The sequence below is a fragment of the Pseudophryne corroboree genome, chromosome 2 (genome assembly GCF_028390025.1).
Source record: "Pseudophryne corroboree isolate aPseCor3 chromosome 2, aPseCor3.hap2, whole genome shotgun sequence".
NCBI lineage: Eukaryota > Metazoa > Chordata > Amphibia > Anura > Myobatrachidae > Pseudophryne > Pseudophryne corroboree.
This window is the reverse complement of record NC_086445.1, coordinates 352,993,708-353,012,134: the sequence shown is the minus strand read 5'-3', so window position 1 is coordinate 353,012,134 and position 18,427 is coordinate 352,993,708. Positions and strand designations below refer to the sequence as shown.

Genomic DNA, 18,427 nt, shown 5'->3' with positions numbered 1-18,427 from the left:
AATATTGCGCGTACGTCGGTCGCAATTTTAAGAAGCTAAGATTCACTCCCAGTAGGCGGCGGCTTAGCGTGTGTAACTCTGCTACATTCGCCTTGCGAGCGAACAACTCGGAATGAGGGCCAGTGTTCTGATTATCACAAACTTCTGTATTCATGGTAAGGCAATTAAATACAGTACCCCATTCCCTACAACGAATACAATATTATTATTGAGCTTACCACTTTTTAATACCACAAAACTGTAGCACAGTTTATGTCCTAGTCATATAGTGACCTGTCTGGATGGGATCCCGCCTGTCGAAATACACCGGAATCCCAACACTGCTTGGAAAGACGGCGCCGGAATCCTGCCAGCTGGGATCCCGATTAACTGACTGCCGGGCCGCCAGAGATGTATGCCGAAGAGGAAGGGGGTTAGGTTTAGGCTGCAGGAATGGGGGAGGGTTTTGGTTTAGGCACCTTTGGGAAGGTTTAGGGTAAGGCTGGGGGGAAGGGGGGGGGGAGGGTTAGGGTGGTTAGGAGTAGCATGCTTACCAGACCTCTGTTGGGATTCTAAACATCAAGATGCTGTGGTTGTGGTTCTGACCTCCAGCATCCTGACCGCCTACATTTCAGCCCCAACCCACCTGGGTGCATGGGAGAGATAGGAGGTCTCACATTCTGCACAGAGAGAACTTGACATCAAACTAAGCCTAATTCAGATCGCAGCAGCAAAACAATTCTCTAATGGGCAAAACCATGTGCACTGCAGGGGGGGGGGGGGGGGGCAGTTATAACACGTGCAGAGAGAGTTAGATTTGGGTGGGGTGTGTTCAAACTTAAATCTAAATTGCAGTGTAAAAATAAAGCAGCCAGTATTTACCCTGCACAGAATCAAAATAACCCACCCAAATCTAACTCTCTCTGCACATGTTGTATCTGCCACACCTGCAGTGCACATGGTTTTGCCCATTACAGAAAGATTTTGCTGCTGCGCTCAGGTCCGAATTAGGCCCTGAAGCTAGGTACACACTGTGATCGTGTTTGGTTGAACTAACCAATGGGCCAATTTTTCTGCCATTGGAAGGTGGCGATATCTGCACTGCACATTATGCACTTGAAAAAAAACACGTTTTTTTCCACCCCACACTGAATTTGCATATGTCCACCCACAAGATTTTTGAGGTAATCAGGATAAACCATAGGAATTATGCGCAAATTATTCAGAATGTGCACACACACACTGCACAATGGGGGTCATTCCGAGTTGTTCGCTCGTTGCCGATTTTCGCTATATTGCGATTAGTCGCTTACTGCGCATGCGCAAGGTTCGCAGAGCGCATAAGCTTAGTTATTTTACACAAAAGTTAGGTATTTTACTCACGGCATAACGAGGATTTTACATCGTTCTGGTGATCGCACTGTGATTGACAGGAACTGGGTGTTTCTGGGCAGAAACTGGCCGTTTTCTGGGCGTGTGCGAAAAAACGCTGACGTTTCTGGGGAAAACGCCGGAGTGTCTGAAGAAACGGGGGAGTGTTTGGGCGAACGCTGGGTGTGTTTGTGACGTCAAACCTGGAACGAAACTGACTGAACTGATCGCAATGGCTGAGTAAGTCTGGAGCTACTCAGAAACTGCTAAGAAATGTCTATTCGCAATTCTGCTAATCTTTCGTTCGCAATTCTGCTATGCTAAGATACACTCCCAGAGGGCGGCGGCTTAGCGTGTGCAATGCTGCTAAAAGCAGCTAGCGAGCGAACAACTCGGAATGAGGGCCAATAGCAGGACCTTTTGTCCTATATTTTCTGTCAAGGCCGACTGATAAGATATTTGGGGTCAAGCATTTCTGTCCGTTTTTGAACCGGTTTATCTGCATTTGGCCAAAACACTGGTTCTTAGTGCCATCCCTGAGGCCTCACAGCCTAAAGGGGGGTACACACGGAAAAATCCGTGCGTAAATTCTAAGCAATTATATTGCATAGAAATTAAGCACGGATCTCTCCATGTGTATGCCCGTAGCGTTAGCGATGCGCGGCCCTGCAAGATTCAGAAGTAGCAATCGCCTGACTCTTGTAGGGGAGGGGAAAGGGGTAAGGAGTTCCTCAGTAAATTCTGTAGTTGTTTTATGGTTTTGTCTATTAAAAGATATTGTGAAACACCATCACAAGTAGGTCTTATTTTATATAGTCTGTCTGTTGGTAATTTATACAGGCTCAGGCTACCTAGTTTTAAAATAATAAAATAATTAGTGACAATACCGAACACCTGCTGTTACAGTGAAAATGAACTTATGAAGAGAAGGAACATTTAAAAACCAGCATTAGCTCTAAAAAGAAAAACAGTAAAAGTTTTAGCTTGTATCTAATGTTATTCACACAAGGCAACTATCAAATATACACTTTAAACAGTTATATTAAACATCAATTTAAATAATATCGTTTTGATGTCAGAGTCTTTTAAGAGTTTCCTTCTGCTTGTATAGATCATATTTTCACAACTTGAAGACTAATTATATAGGCATGTAGATGTAGACTCTAACTTACAATAGTTTCACTTTTCTCAACAACAAATGTGTTTATAATGCCGAATGCTTAGGTTTGTTAATTTCATATACATTTCTCTAAATTAATTTTCTTTAATTAAATTTGATAGTGGATTAATAGTGTGATTCAATGATAAGTTATACAAACAACAGCAAAAGTGTGTTAATTTACTAACAGGTATGGGAGTTTACCTTTAAACACATGCAACTAAATAACTTTATATTAATTATTAAAACTACTGTATGGTTAGGGTGTGCAGGGCTGCTCCAGAATACCCCATTAGAAGAATGTTCTGCACAGTGCACAGTCGGAAACAATAAAAATGATAGCAGACCTTTCGCCTAGATAATCATTATCATCATCATAAAGCATAGGCGTATATATATATATATATATATATATATACACACACATATAATAAGTGTGTATGCATATATTATAGATATAAAAGCAATTCTTTTGTCTTATATGAAGGAATGTTTTCCTTGTATTAAACATGCTATAAATGCACACTGAGGCTTGTGACCACCTGTAGGATTCACAGTACAAACTTTGAGTCTTGTTAGAGCGCCTAAGTAAGTGCCTATGGTATTGTTATTCTTGCCAAGTATTAATATTTAAATTTCACATGTATCAGTGCAAGTCACAATTAAAAACATGGATGACTTCTTTGATGTGAGTCAATTTCTTGACTGCAGGTGAGTGATGTAACATTTCTTCCAGGCGATAATTCTGTGGATTAGGAGAATAATTGTGTCATTTCTCTTTGCATGCGTAAATAACAAACATACTGTATATTGCAATGATTTTGAATATTTTATTTAAAAATTATTACTGAATTTGAGGCATTGGCTTTACTGATTCTGTGCTGGTTCAAATTATTTTGATCATGTATCACCATTTAATGCAATAGTGAGCAACGGATAAGATTTCAAGATCTCCATATGTAGAACCTAGCCCCTCCATAGGGTTGCAGATTCCATTTAGGAGTTCCTGCAGTGTTGGAATCTTACGGACACCCCTTACATTGATACGGCGAGGTCTCTGCTCGTTACCCTATTTTTTATTAACAGAAAAAAGCCTACTGTTCAGTATTTCTGGCATGAATTTAGCTTTTCGCACACAGCTTGATAAGTGCTACTAATTTAAGGGCACTTGATGAAAACCGATTATTTTGTGCATACATGAAGAGAGGCAGTTAGTACATAAACATTGCCATAGAGCACATTATTTTATCAGTGTATGCAGACTGGAATTCAACACAAATATACTGTTGATTAACTTGTCACCTTGGAGTAAATTCTCATTATCTTTCAAAGTCACAGTTTGCAAACACTGGTATTTGATTTTCAGGCTACTTTAATGTCAGTGCACCGTACATATGAAATATGTGTATCATACCTTCCATTTCTGTCACAAAGGCAAATTTATTTTTGTATTTTAAGCTTGAATGTCACTTTTCCTTCATACGGGTCGTGAGGGTTTTCAGTGATGATTTTGTCTCCAATAACTTTGCACACTACTTCAATCTCCTTGTTAAGTTTAACGCCATGAAATTTCACTGCCACTAAAGGGTTGGTGTAGTTTGGCTGAGAAGGTAAAACAAGTTTGTTTAATGAATTTGATTAAAAAAATGAATTTAACTGTTGAACTGCGGTAACTGTAAAGTATTATACCTGTGCTTTTCTGCCATAGTATGGGAAGTACTGTAGGCCAAAGGTACCGTTAGGTGGAAAATACTCAACATGTCCAAGATCATCTTCATTCTGTGGTGTAAAAAAAAATATCAGCATTTATGTATACATACACATACTATATATATATATATATATATATATATATATATATACATACATACATACATATACAGATGTTGCTATGCTCATCTTACTGCAATGCAGCATGCTGCATCACGGCATGTTGCATGGCATGCCATGCTGCGACTATTCACAACCGGCGTACGTGTCATTAAGTCCTTTAGAAAACAATGGAGCTGTGAATAGTCAGCCTGGCTCGCCATGCAGCATGCCCCATCGCAGTACAATGAACATGGCTACATCTCTGTGTGTGTTTATATATATATATATATATTTTTTTTTTTTTCCTTTATTTTTTTTTCTTGAACCAGAGTTAATTAACAGCGTAGTAATGAGTAATATTCTGTATGAATATACTTTTGCATTATAATCAGTAGCAGATCTTGCTACAGGCAAGCAGGATTTTTGCCCGGGCCACCGCCGCCGTGGCAAGATCCACTATTAGTGCCGGTGCTGTGTGGTGCGCGACGAAGTCATCGCGCACCGCACTGCATTGTGGGAGCGGCACATAGACTCTAGAGGTCATAATTGACCTCTAGTGTCTATGCGGTGCTATGGGAGAGACGTCATGGCGTCTCTCCCATAGATCCGAGGAGCGGCGCCGGCGGCCAGAGACGTAGGGCAGCAGCGGTCGGGAAGCAGGAGCGGGGATTGTAAGTATAAATTTTTTCGGAAGCGGCGCAACTATTGGGCACAACTCTACAGGGGAAATACTACTGGGGACACAACTGTACAGGGGGCACACTACTGGGGGCAATACTACCGAGGGCGCAACGGCCAGCGGCTTGTAATGAGTCAAATTGACTCATTACAAGCCGCCTCTGCTGTGCTGGTTGTGCCACGCTGGAGAAGCCAGAGGCACGGGAGGAGGAGGTGAGAGGGGGACTGGAGCCGCAGCAGCGCTATGTAATTGGTAGTGGTTCTGCATTGGCTGCCCGGCACTGCTGTGAATGCTGGGATGCGCTTCGCTCATCCCAGCATTCACAGCGGCAGCGGGTAGCCAATGCGGAAGTAGAGGGACAGCTGCAGCGGCGCCTCTACCAATTACATAGTGCTGCTGCGGCTTCAGTCCCCCTCGCTCTTCCTCCTTCCCCACGGCCCGGGATCTGCCAGCACCAAGGAGCCTGACTGCCAGCGGGGAGAGATGGTATCTATCTATCTATCTATCTATCTATCTATCTATCTATCTATCTATCTATCCTGTCTGCCGCAATGTGTAAAAAGTAGAGATGAGCGGATTCGGTTTTACTCGGTTTTACTCGGTTCTCAAAACGGCATCTTATTGGCTCATGGATGTCACGTGTTTTGGATAGCCAATAAGATGCCATTTTGAGAACCGAGTAAAACGGAGTAAAACCGAATCCGCTCATCTCTAGTAAAAAGGGGGATGCTGTCTGCCGTAATGTGTAAAAAGGGGGACGCTGTCTGCCGTAATGTGTAAAAAGGGCACGCTGTCTGCCGTAATGTGTAAAAAGGGGGACGCTGTCTTCCGTAATGTGTAAAAAGGGGGACTGGCTACCGTAATGTGTAAAAAGGGGGACGCTGTCTGCCGTAATGTGTAAACAGGGGATGCTGTCTGCCGCAATGTGTAAAAAGTGGGACTGTCTGCCATAATGTGTAAAAGGGGCTCTACCTGGTGTAGTAGTGCTACTGTGCGGCGTAATTTGAATAATGGAGACTACTGTGCACCGTAGTATGAATTGGTATTATTTTGTGGCCACGCCCCTTCCCCATGAAGCCACGTCCCTATATATTTTTTTGCGCGCCTACGGGGCGCACTGCCCCTATCTTGCATATGGGGGGGGGGTGCCAATGCCGTTTCTTGCACACAGCGCTAAAATGCCTAGTTACGGCACTGCTACAGAGGGCACAACCCTACAGGGGGCACAGTACTGGGGGCAATACTACTGTGGGCACAGTACTAAGGGCACAACTACTGAGGGCACAGCTACAGGGGGCATAACTGACCACACCCCTTCTCCATGAAGCCACACACCCTATTTTTTCGCCCTGGGCGCCTCAAGGTCTAGATCCAGCCCTGATTATAATGTATTTTTCCTTCAGTTTGATATACAGAAATGTCTATACAGTATTTCAGTACTAAAAAATAAAGCTATAGTTCGAGGGGGTGTCATAAAGTTTTAATTATCACCATTAAGTTATTGATATGTCTGGATGTAATATGATCAATATAATCATTGATCCTTATGTGCATGATGTAAATTACAGCTACTTATGTCAACTTGTTTAATTTCTGGAGCTGGTAGATGTCAGTAACATGCATGATGGACAAAATTGAAGCCTGCAGTGCTATTAAGTTCCTCCATTTGAAGGGTAACAGCGCCCGCCAAATCCACAATGAAATGGTGGCTGTTTATGATGATGAAAGTTCATCATATGACAGTGTTGTGAGGTGGAAAGGGAACTTTCAATGGGACACATGTCCCTCTCAGATGACCCTCGACTCAGGATGACCTTCAATCATGGATGATCTAGCCACCGTGTAGAAGTGATCATGAAAGAAGTTGGTCTTAGTTATGGAAGTGTATGGAAGATTATGTATGAGCAACTGCACATGTCTATAGTGTCATCATGAGGGGTTCCCCACTTACTGACCCCATTTCACAAGTGAACTCTATGTGAATTTTCACAGCAGATGTTGACTCTGTTGGAGCAGGATGAAGAGAATTTCTTTGCACGCCTCATGACTATGGATAAATACTGGGTCTACCTGTATGATCCGGAGACCAAAGAATTTAGCAAGGAGTAAAACAAAAAAAATAATCCTCCCCCACCTCTGAAAAATGCTGAGGTGCAGAAATCTGAATGTAAGGTCATGCTGTTCGTTGCTTGGGACTGCAGTGGTGTAATCCTAACAGATTAACTTCTGAAGGGTCAGACCATTACCAGCGCTTACTACTGCACCCTTCTGCAGACATTGCGAGATGCTAAGAAAGAAAAACGCTGTGGTGGTGATCAGCAAAAGCATCCGTCTCCTAGCCGACAATTCACCCGCACATTCCGCCCAAGCATCTGCTGTGGAAGCCATCAGGTGTGGCTACGAAATTTTGCCCCATCCTCCGTATTCGCCTGATCACGCACCCAACGACTTCTTTCTCTTCTCTGAGACGAAGAAGCCAGTTCGGGCAGGTGATTTGACAACACAAATTATGTCATTCTAGAAGTGGAACAGTGGTTCTTGGGGCAGTCGCAGGACTTCTATAACGATGATTTGCGGAAGGACAGGAAACTCTGCAGAAATGTGTGGGTCTGCAGGGCGACTATGTGGAGAAGACTTAAGTTCAACATACCAAGTTTAACTTTCTGCCTCATTCTGTTCATGGTGATTCTGTAATTGAAACTTAATGATACCCACTCGTATACTGGGGGAAGCTATTGTGGCTAACGCACAGCTAAGTGACCAAAAACCTGTGCACATACCATGCAAAACATCTAACGGGTGGTCTTCAGGTTGCCGGCTGTCGGGATCCCGGCGCACAGTATGCCGGTGCCGGAATCCTGACAACCGTCATACCAACACTTTTTCTCCCTCTTGGGGGTCCACGACCCCCCTGGAGGGAGAAAAAAAAAAGCATGGCGCGCATAGCGCGCCACCGTGCCCGCAGCCTGGCGAGTGCAGCGAGCCCGCAAGGGGCTCATTTGCGCTCTCCACGCTGTCGGTATACCGGCAGTCGGGCTCCCGGCGCCGGTATGCTGGTCGCCGGGAGCCCGGCCGCCGGCATGCTGGTCGCCGGGAGCCCGGCCGCCGGCATACAATACTACACCCCATCAAACATATCTATATCATGCTGAATAAGTGCTTAACGAAGTTACATTTATTTAAATGAGAAAACCAATGTACTTCTTGTTTGAGTTTCCCTGTAAGCTAGAGCTCTCTGGCTCCAGCTGGTAGATAGCATTTCTTCTTGCCCTGCTATCCCCACTCTGATCTGTAGAAGATTTGGAAATCCAGCGAGGCTAAGTCAAGGTGCCAGATTGGATGCCTGACACAGCTTGTCTACTGCCCATATTCCTGCAGGACCTTAAGGGTGTAAAGCACATGCTGACTGTTTCACTTCAATATGATGGAAATCTTCTTTCTGTTAACTTCTTATACAACTGCTCTCTATGGTGTCCAGACTTTAAACTCTAATATAGGGCCTAATTCAGACTAGATCGCTGCAGCGGGGCGGACTAGTTCTGTGCTGGGCTTCCCCCTGCATGTCAGAGTAAATGATCGTAGATGTGCACGATCAGTTCTGAATTACCGCCATTGTTATACTGTTGGGAAAACAAAATGCGGAAACCCACAAACATGCATAACATTCATCTCTATTACATGAGACAAAATGGGATTTTCTATTTATCTAAGGGTAACAGAATGCAAACAAACCTTTGATGTGCACGTCAGATATGGAGCTGTCTTGTTGCCAGGCACAAAATGTATTATCTGAAATTAGAGAGCAGGTTATATAGATACAGTTTATTAATATTTTAAATGTTTAACATTCTAAAGTGACCTGGGACACAATATTATGCGTCCATCTTTTAAAAATATAATAAAAAAATAAATTCAGTATTAAATATTACAAACATGTAACTTAGGGATGTGGACAAGATACTGACGCTGGAATGTTGACAATCGTCACAATGCTGATGCTGAAATCCCGACAGGTCAGGAGACCGACGCCGGAATCCCAACAGCCGGCATCCCGAACGTAATTATAATGGGCGGGTTAGGTTTAGGTGCAACCAGGGGGGGGGGGGGGGTCAGAATTAGGCTGCGGGGATGGGGGAGGCTAGGGTTAGGCTGTGCAAAGAGGCTGTTCGGGTTGGGCACCACCGGGGGAGGTTAGATTTAGGCACATGGAGCGGTACCCTATTAGCCCCGAAGCATTTTCAGGTGGTAAAAATGGCCAGATATCGCAATTAATGACCAATGATCATTATCACGGTATACAATTAGAGGCCATTTTTAATCGGCCAAAATTGGACCCCCAATCCCATGTGTTTTCGGGGCTCCAGTGGCCCATCATTGCGGATTATGCTTCGGGTGCCTAAGGCATCTGAAGCATATTCCCAGATAAATGCCGGCATTGGAAGAAAACAAAGCTGGCATAGGTGCTAATAGGATCGCCCCCGGCAATCCTATTAGCAGTGGTAAAGTACCACTGCTAATAGGATATTGCCCTAAGTGGGGAGGGTTAGAGTTAGGCTGCGAGATGGGGGGTTAGGTTTAAGCACAAACGGGGAGGTTAGGGTCAGGCACTAAGGGGGGAGGTAAAGGGTTAGGCTGCGGGAAAGGAGGGCTAGTGGTAGGGTAGAGGGGGAACAATCTTACCTCCACCTGTTGGGATTTGTACTATTGAGATGCGGACATCGGTATTCTGACCACCGGCATCCCGTGCGCTGGCAAATCATACTGAACCCAGGACTAAGACCGAAGTAGGAAACTAGTAGTAGATTGTGATACAGTTGAATTGCCGTTTTTAGAGATGTGCGCTTTATAGCACAATAAGAGGAATTATTGACTTGTCATACAACAAAGCAAGGTGTACTGTATGTGTAAGATGCTTTCAACTGTCTCAGCCTTTTTTTTCCTGTTCAAAATCTCAAATTTCCCTGTAGCTATTTGTAAAATGTTGTTGCGCTTGCATAAAGTGACATGCTGTATTTTACATTAAAAATAAGATTTTACTTACCGATAAATCTATTTCCCGTAGTCCGTAGTGGATGCTGGGGACTCCGTCAGGACCATGGGGATTAGCGGCTCCGCAGGAGACAGGGCACAAAACTAAAGCTTTAGGATCAGGTGGTGTGTACTGGCTCCTCCCCCTATGACCCTCCTCCAAGCCTCAGTTAGGATACTGTGCCCGGACGAGCGTACACAATAAGGAAGGATATTGAATCCCGGGTAAGACTCATACCAGCCACACCAATCACACCGTAACTTGTGATCTGAACCCAGTTAACAGTATGACAAACGTAGGAGCCTCTGAACAGACGGCTCACAACAATAACAACCCGATTTTTTTGTAACAACAACTATGTACAAGTATTGCAGACAATCCGCACTTGGGATGGGCGCTCAGCATCCACTACGGACTACGAGAAATAGATTTATCGGTAAGTAAAATCTTATTTTCTCTGACGTCCTAAGTGGATGCTGGGGACTCCGTCAGGACCATGGGGATTATACCAAAGCTCCCAAACGGGCGGGAGAGTGCGGGTGACTCTGCAGCACCGAGTGAGAGAACTCCAGGTCCTCCTCAGCCAGGGTGTGCCCCTGACCAAGTAGCAGCTCGGCAAAGTTGTAAAGCCGAGACCCCTCGGGCAGTCGCCCAAGATGAGCCCACCTTCCTTGTGGAATGGGCATTTATATATTTTGGCTGTGGCAGTCCTGCCACAGAATGTGCAAGCTGAATTGTACTACACATTCAACTAGCAATCGTCTGCTTAGAAGCAAGAGCACCCAGTTTTTTTTTTGTTTTTTTTTTGGGTGCATACAGGATAACAGCAAGTCAGTTTTCCTGACTCCAGCCGTCCTGGAAATCTATATTTTCAGGGCCCTGACAACATCTAGCAACTTGGAGTCCTCCAAGTCTCTAGTAGGCGCAGGTACCACAATAAGCTGGTTCAGATGAAACGCTGACACCAACTTAGGGAGAAACTGGGGACGAGTCCGCAGCTCTGCCCTGTCCGAATGGACAATCAGATATGGGCTTTTGTGAGACAAAGCCGCCAATTCTGACACTCGCCTGGCCGAGGCCAGGGCCAACATCATGGTCACTTTCCATGTGAGATATTTCAAATCCACAGATTTGAGCGGTTTAAACCAACGTGATTTGAGGAATCCCAGGACTACGTTGAGATCCCACAGTGCCACTGGAGGCACAAAAGGGGGTTGTATATGCAGTACTCCCTTGTCAAATTTCTGGACTTCAGGAACTGAAGCCAATTCTTTCTGGAAGAAAATCGACAGGGCCGAAATTTGAACCTTAATGGACCCCAATTTGAGGCCCATAGACACTCCTGTTTGCAGGAAATGCAGGAATCGACCGAGTTGAAATTTCTTCGTGGGGCCTTCCTGGCCTCACACCACGCAACATATTTTCGCCACATGTGGTGATAATGTTGTGCGGTCACCTCCTTCCTGGCTTTGACCAGGGTAGGAATGACCTCTTCCGGAATGCCTTTTTCCCTTAGGATCCGGCGTTCAACCGCCATGCCGTCAAACGCAGCCGCGGTAAGTCTTGGAACAGACATGGTACTTGCTGAAACAAGTCCCTTCTTATCGGCAGAGGCCCTGAGTCCTCTGTGAGCATCTCTTGAAGTTCCGGGTACCAAGTCCTTCTTGGCCCATCCGGAGCCACGAGTATAGTTCTTACTCCTCTATGTCTTATAATTCTCAGTACCTTTGGTATGAGAAGCAGAGGAGGGAACACATACACCGACTGGTACACCCCTGGTGTTACCAGAACGTCCACAGCTATTGCCTGAGGGTCTCTTGACCTGGCGCAATACCTGTCCAGTTTTTTGTTCAGGCGGGACGCCATCATGTCCACCTTTGGTCTTTCCCAACGGTGCACAATCATGTGGAAACTGCCGTGATGTTGTCCCACTGGATCAATACCGGCTGACCTTGAAGCAGAGGTCTTGCTAAGCTTAGAGCATTGTAAATTGCTCTTAGCTCCAGTATATTTATGCGGAGAGAAGTCCCCAGACTTGATCACACTCCCTGGAAATTTTTTCCCTGTGTGACTGCTCCCCAGCCTTTCAAGCTGGAATCCGTGGTCACCAGGACCCAGTCCTGAATGCATAACTGTGGCCCTTTAGTAGATGAGCACTCTGCAGCCACCACAGAAGAGACAGGGTCCTTGGAGACAGGGTTATCCGCTGATGCATCTGAAGATGCGATCCGGACCATTTGTCCAGCAGATCCCACTGAAAAGTTCTTGCGTGAAATCTGCCGAATGGAATCGCTTCGTAAGAAGCCACCATTTTTCCCAGGACCCTTGTGCAATGATGCACTGACACTTTTCCTGGTTTTTGGAGGTTCCTGACTAGCTCGGATAACTCCCTGGCTTTCTCCTCCGGGAGAAACACCTTTTTCTGGACTGTGTCCAGAATCATCCCTAGGGACAGCAGACGTGTCGTCGGAGACAGCTGCGATTTTGGAATATTTAGAATCCACCTGTGCTGTCGTAGAACTACTTGAGATAGTGCTACTCAGACCTCCAACTGTTCTCTGGACCTTGCCCTTATCAGGAGATCGTCCAAGTAAGGGATAATTAAGACACCTTTTCTTTGAAGAAGAATCATCATTTCGGCCATTACCTTGGTAAAGACCCGGGGTGCCGTGGACAATCCAAACGGCAGCGTCTGAAACTGATAGTGACAGTTTTGTACCACGAACCTGAGGTACCCTTTGTGAGAAGGGCAAATTTGGACATGGAGGTAAGCATCCTTGATGTCCAGGGACACCATATAGTCCCCTTCTTCCTGGTTCGCTATCACTGCTCTGAGTGACTCCATTTAGAATAGGTCTCACCGAGCCGTCTGGCTTCAGTACCACAATATAGTGTGGAATAATACCCCTTTACTTGTTGTAGGAGGGGTACTTTGATTATCACCTACTGGGAATACAGCTTGTGAATTGTTTCCAATACTGCCTCCCTGTCGGAGGTAGACGTTGGTAAAGCAAACTTCAGGAACTTGCGAGGGGGAGACGTCTCGAATTTCCAATCTGTACCCCTGGGATACTACTTGTAGGATCCAGGGGTCCACTTGCGAGTGAGCCCACTGCGTGCTGAAACTCGTGAGACGACCCCCCACCGCACCTGTTTGTACGGCCCCAGCGTCATGCTGAGGACTTGGCAGAAGCGGTGGAAGGCTTCTGTTCCTGGGAATGGGCTGCCTGCTGCAGTCTTCTTCCCTTACCTCTATCCCTGGGCAGATATTATGGGGACGAAAGGACTGAGGCTGAAAAGACTATGTCTTTTTCTGCTGAGATGTGAATTGGGGTAAAAAAGGTGGATTTTCTAGCTGTTGCCGTGGCCACCAGGTCCGATGGACCGACCCCAAAGAACTCCTCCCCTTTATACGGCAATACTTCCATGTGCCGTTTGGAATCTGCATCACCTGACCACTGTCGTGTCCATAAACATCGTCTGGCAGATATGGACATCGCACTTACTCTTGATGCCAGAGTTTCGCATATATAGAAATGCATCTTTTAAATGCTCTATAGTCAATAAAATACTGTCCCTGTCAAGGGTATCAATATTTCCAGTCAGGGAATCCGACCAAGCCACCCCAGCGCTGCCCATCCAGGCTGAGGCGATCGCTGGTCGCAGTATAACACCAGTATGTGTGTATATACTTTTTAGGATATTTTCCAACCTCCTATCAGTTGGCTCCTTGAGGGCGTCCGTATCTGGAGACGGTAACGCCACTTGTTTTTATAAGCGTGTGAGCGCCTTATCCACCCTAAGGTGTGTTTCCCAACGCGCCATAACTTCTGGCGGGAAAGGGTATACCGCCAATAATTTTCTATCGGGGGAAACCCACGCATCATCACACACTTCATTTAATTTATCTGATTCAGGAAAAACCACATGTAGTTTTTTCACACTCCACATAATACCCTTTTTTGTGGTACTTGTAGTATCAGAAATATGTAACATCTCCTTCATTGCCCTTAACAAGTAACGTGTGGCCCTAAAGGAAAATACGTTTGTTTCTTCACCGTCGACACTGGAGTCAGTGTCCGTGTCTGTGTCTGTGTCGACCGACTGAGGTAAAAAGGACGTTTTAACGCCCCTGACGGTGTTTTAGACGCCTGGACAGGTACTAATTGGTTTGCCGGCCGTCTCATGTCGTCAACCGACCTTGCAGCGTGTTGACATTATCACGTAATTCCTTAAATAAGCCATCCATTCCGGTGTCGACTCCCTAGAGAGTGACATCACCATTACCGGCAATTGCTCCGCCTCCTCACCAACATCGTCCTCATACATGTCGACACACAAGTACCGACACACAGAACACACACAGGGAATGCTCTGATAGAGGACAGGACCCCACTAGCCCTTTGGGGAGACAGAGGGAGAGTTTGCCAGCACACACCAAAAACGCTATATTATACAGGGACAACCTTTATATAAGTGTTTTTCCCTTATAGCATTTTAATATATATATACATATCGCCAAATAAGTGCCCCCCCTCTCTGTTTTAACCCTGTTTCTGTAGTGCAGTGCAGGGGAGAGCCTGGGAGCCTTCCCACCAGCATTTCTGTGAGGGAAAATGGCGCTGTGTGCTGAGGAGAATAGACCCCGCCCCCTTTTCGGCGGGCTTCTTCTCCCGTTTTTCTGAGACCTGGCAGGGGTTAAATACATCCATATAGCCTCCAGGGGCTATATGTGATGTATTTTTAGCCAGAATAAGGTATTATACATTGCTGCCCAGGGCGCCCCCAGCAACGCCCTGCACCCTCAGTGACCGTTGGTGTGAAGTGTGTGACAACAATGGCGCACAGCTGCAGTGCTGTGCGCTACCTTCATGAAGACTGAAAAGCATTCTGCCGCCGGTTTCTGGACCTTCAATCTTCAGCATCTGCAAGGGGGGTCGGCGGCGCGGCTCCGGGACGAACCCCAGGGTGAGACCTGTGTTCCGACTCCCTCTGGAGCTAATGGTGTCCAGTAGCCTAAGAAGTCAATCCATCCTGCACGCAGGTGAGTTGAACTTCTCTCCCCTAAGTCCCTCGATGCAGTGAGCCTGTTGCCAGCAGGACTCACTGAAAATAAGAAACCTAAAAACTTTTTCTAAGCAGCTCCTTAAGAGAGCCACCTAGATTGCACCCTGCTCGGACGGGCACAAAAACCTAACTGAGGCTTGGAGGAGGGTCATAGGGGGAGGAGCCAGTACACACCACCTGATCCTAAAGCTTTAGTTTTGTGCCCTGTCTCCTGCGGAGCCGCTAATCCCCATGGTCCTGACGGAGTCCCCAGCATCCACTTAGGACGTCAGAGAAACTACCAAAACTTTGGGCCTAATTCAGTCTGGATCGCTGCAGTGGCAGCGATCGCAGTCCTGAATTCCTATGTGGAACGGGCGGACTGCGCGCGCACCCCAGGAGCCCAGTGAGATGCTAAAAGCATCTCTGGGCTGCGATTGCCTCTGCCTGACTGACAGGCAGAGGCGGTCGCGGGGTGGGAAGGGGTGTGCCAACGGCGTTAGAGCGCTGTTGGCGGTGCGTGGTCCGGACAACAGAGGCGTGTCAGGATCGTTGCAGGTGTGAACCGCGGCGGCTGCGTGATGTCTCACGCAACCGCGGTGACCCGGGACATGGCGAGTATCGGCCTGCCAGCGCGCAGGAACTGCGCAGGTAGGGAGCTACTCGCCAGGTGCAAAAGCATCGCTGCCGTGTGATGCTTTTGCACCTGTGCAGGGGAAGGGCCTGACGTGCGGGGCGGACTAGCCCTGTGCTGGGCCTCCCCCCACATGTCTGAGAAACTGATCGTAGATGTGCTAAATTTAGCACATCTACGATCAGATCTGAATTAACCCCCTTATTCTCTGTGTTGTAGTTTTTTTTTGTGTTTTCAGTGTGCAAATAAGCTAGAGTGAAAGATTGCTTCATGCCTTGTCTAACTCTATCCCATTCTGCTCATTTGTTTCCTTCTCATTTCCTCTCGTCTCTTACCCTGCACCCAAGCCCGGTGACAGGGGGGGTCAAAGGGGACAGGCTATACCGGGCCCCGTGGTTCAGAGGGGCACAAAACTGGTGCAGGTGCATATATTAATATCCCACTCTGGCGCATCTGTTAATACCCCGCTCTGGCTACCTGCCGGCCAATGAAGTAAATAAAACAATTACCTGACCTGGCGGAATCCACCCCTCCTACCCCGTACAGCACATTGCAGCTGTGGTTAGAGATGGCTACTGACTCACTGTCTCAACACAGTGACCCGAATCATCAGGAAGTGTGAATGATTCGAGTCACTCACTGTTTAATGAGTCGAGACAGCTGCAGCAGTAGCCTCTCTCAGCCAGAGGGAGGAAACTGTGTGTCCTTCAGTCAGTGTCTTCTGCTGAGTGTCTTTATCTGTGATTGGCCAGAGGCTATACTAGGTGACACCCAGTGGGAGGGGGGAGAGAGCAGTCACGACTCCCCAGTCAGTGAGTGCTGTGCCTGATCCATTTCATGAATCATGATTCATCCAGAGTCTGCCAGTGAGTTGAGACAGTTGTACACTGTGTAGACTCAGTGACTCAGTGGATAAATCTGATTCATGCAGCATAAGCCTGCAGGAGGTAGAGCCCCTGTGGTACAGTGTTCTCAGCTCAGTGTTCCTGCTCAATGTGATTGTGGGTGGCAAACTCCCTGGAGGCTAGATAGTGGATAATATAATTAATCCAAGCCCACCTAAAATCATCCAATTAGCAAAGTATGCAAATTAAAAAAGAAATTTTTTATTTGGTTTAGTTACAGACTGAATGATGTGTTTCATGGCTGTTAAGCTTTCTCTCCTCAACCAGAATTAATGTGCATGTTCTGTAACTAGTATGCAATAAGTGGTTATTCATAATATATCAACATAACACTGAATCTATGTTAATATATTATTAACAATCAATGCATAAGCAGCTGCCTCCCCCAGATGCACTGCACAATCACTGCAGCTGAATAACTCCCTCCATGAGTCCAGCACTGATCTGCCAGCACTGGCAACTCACTGATTCATGTGCAGTCTCTGCAACACATTCCAGTACAAATGAGTCATGACTCATGTGCCGAGACACTGACTCGAGACACTTCACTGAACTGAGTCATGTATCTCAACTCAGTTCAGTGAATCACTTTGCCCATGACTAGCTGTGGTGCAGGCAGCCTCCACGAGTCCTCCTGCATAGCTCCGTCCCTTCTCCAGTGCTGACTTCCCATGGGGCTTTGGCAGCTCCTGGCTGACTGGGTGACGAGTTGTGCTGCTCTGAACTTTTCTCCCCTTGACTCCTGACAGCCCGTAGGTAAGCTTATATAAGCTACTGTAGCCAGCCTCCAGCTCCCCGACCCCAGCCCGCAGTATGCACTCCAATTCCCAGCCAGCCCACAAGCCTCCAGCCCCCTTAGTGTGTTTATCCCCCTGTAGCCAGCCTCCATACCCCCTCCCCATAGTGTGCTCCATTGTAGCCAGCCTCTATGCCCCCTCCCCATAGTGTGCTCCCCTGTAGCCTGCCTCCATACCCCCCTCCCCATAGTGTGCTCCATTGTAGCCAGCCTCTATGCCCCCTCCCCATAGTGTGCTCCCCTGTAGCCTGCCTCCATATCCCCCTCCCCATAGTGTGCTCCATTGTAGCCAGCCTCTATGCCCCCCTCCCCATAGTGTTCTCCCCTATAGCCTGCCTCCATACCCCCTCCCCATAGTGTGCTCCATTGTAGCCAGCCTCTATGCCCCCCTCCCCATAGTGTTCTCCCCTGTAGCCTGCCTCTATGCCCCCCTCCCCATAGTGTTCTCCCCTGTAGCCAGCCTCCATACCCCCTCCCCATAGTGTGCTCCCCTGTGGCCTGCCTCCATACCCCCCTCCCCATAGTGTGCTCCATTGTAGCCAGCCTCTATGCCCCCCTCCCCATAGTGTTCACCCCTGTAGCCTGCCTCCATACCCCCCTCCCCATAGTGTGCTCCATTGTAGCCAGCCTCTATGCCCCCCTCCCCATAGTGTTCACCCCTGTAGCCTGCCTCCAAACTTTCCACCCCATAGTATGTTCCCCTGTGGTCAGCCTCCAGCCACCCCCTGTAGTGTCCACACCTGTAGCCAGCCTCTAAACCCCCACATATATAACACACCTATATATATACATATTTATATATATATATATATATATATACATACACACACACACACATACGTTCTGATCTACCATGATATAACAGCAAGGGCAGAGATTAAATATATAATGGTTATATAAAAGTAACAAAAAATCTTAATGTAGAGAAGAGATTATTATCCTAAAACTTATGATTTAATTACTGTATATGGGCCCTCATTCCGAGTTGTTCGCTCGGTATTTTTCATCGCATCGCAG

The 18,427-nt window shown here is 46.8% G+C and overlaps 1 protein-coding gene across 4 annotated transcripts in view; it reads right to left on the bottom strand.

Annotated features, from left to right (window-relative positions):
- Positions 1–2,327: 2,327 nt before the first annotated feature.
- Positions 2,328–18,427, bottom strand: part of ATP4B (ATPase H+/K+ transporting subunit beta) — a 290,606-nt gene continuing 274,506 nt past the window's right edge. For all 4 annotated transcript variants that reach the window (XM_063953102.1, XM_063953100.1, XM_063953101.1 and 1 more), the window contains 4 exons: positions 8,733–8,789; positions 4,199–4,288; positions 3,924–4,111; positions 2,328–3,254 (listed from right to left, as the gene is read on the bottom strand). In XM_063953102.1, the coding sequence (XP_063809172.1) occupies positions 3,950–4,111; positions 4,199–4,288; positions 8,733–8,789 (309 nt within the window). In that variant the 3' untranslated portion in view covers positions 2,328–3,254; positions 3,924–3,949. The remainder of the gene's footprint in view (positions 3,255–3,923; positions 4,112–4,198; positions 4,289–8,732; positions 8,790–18,427) is intronic.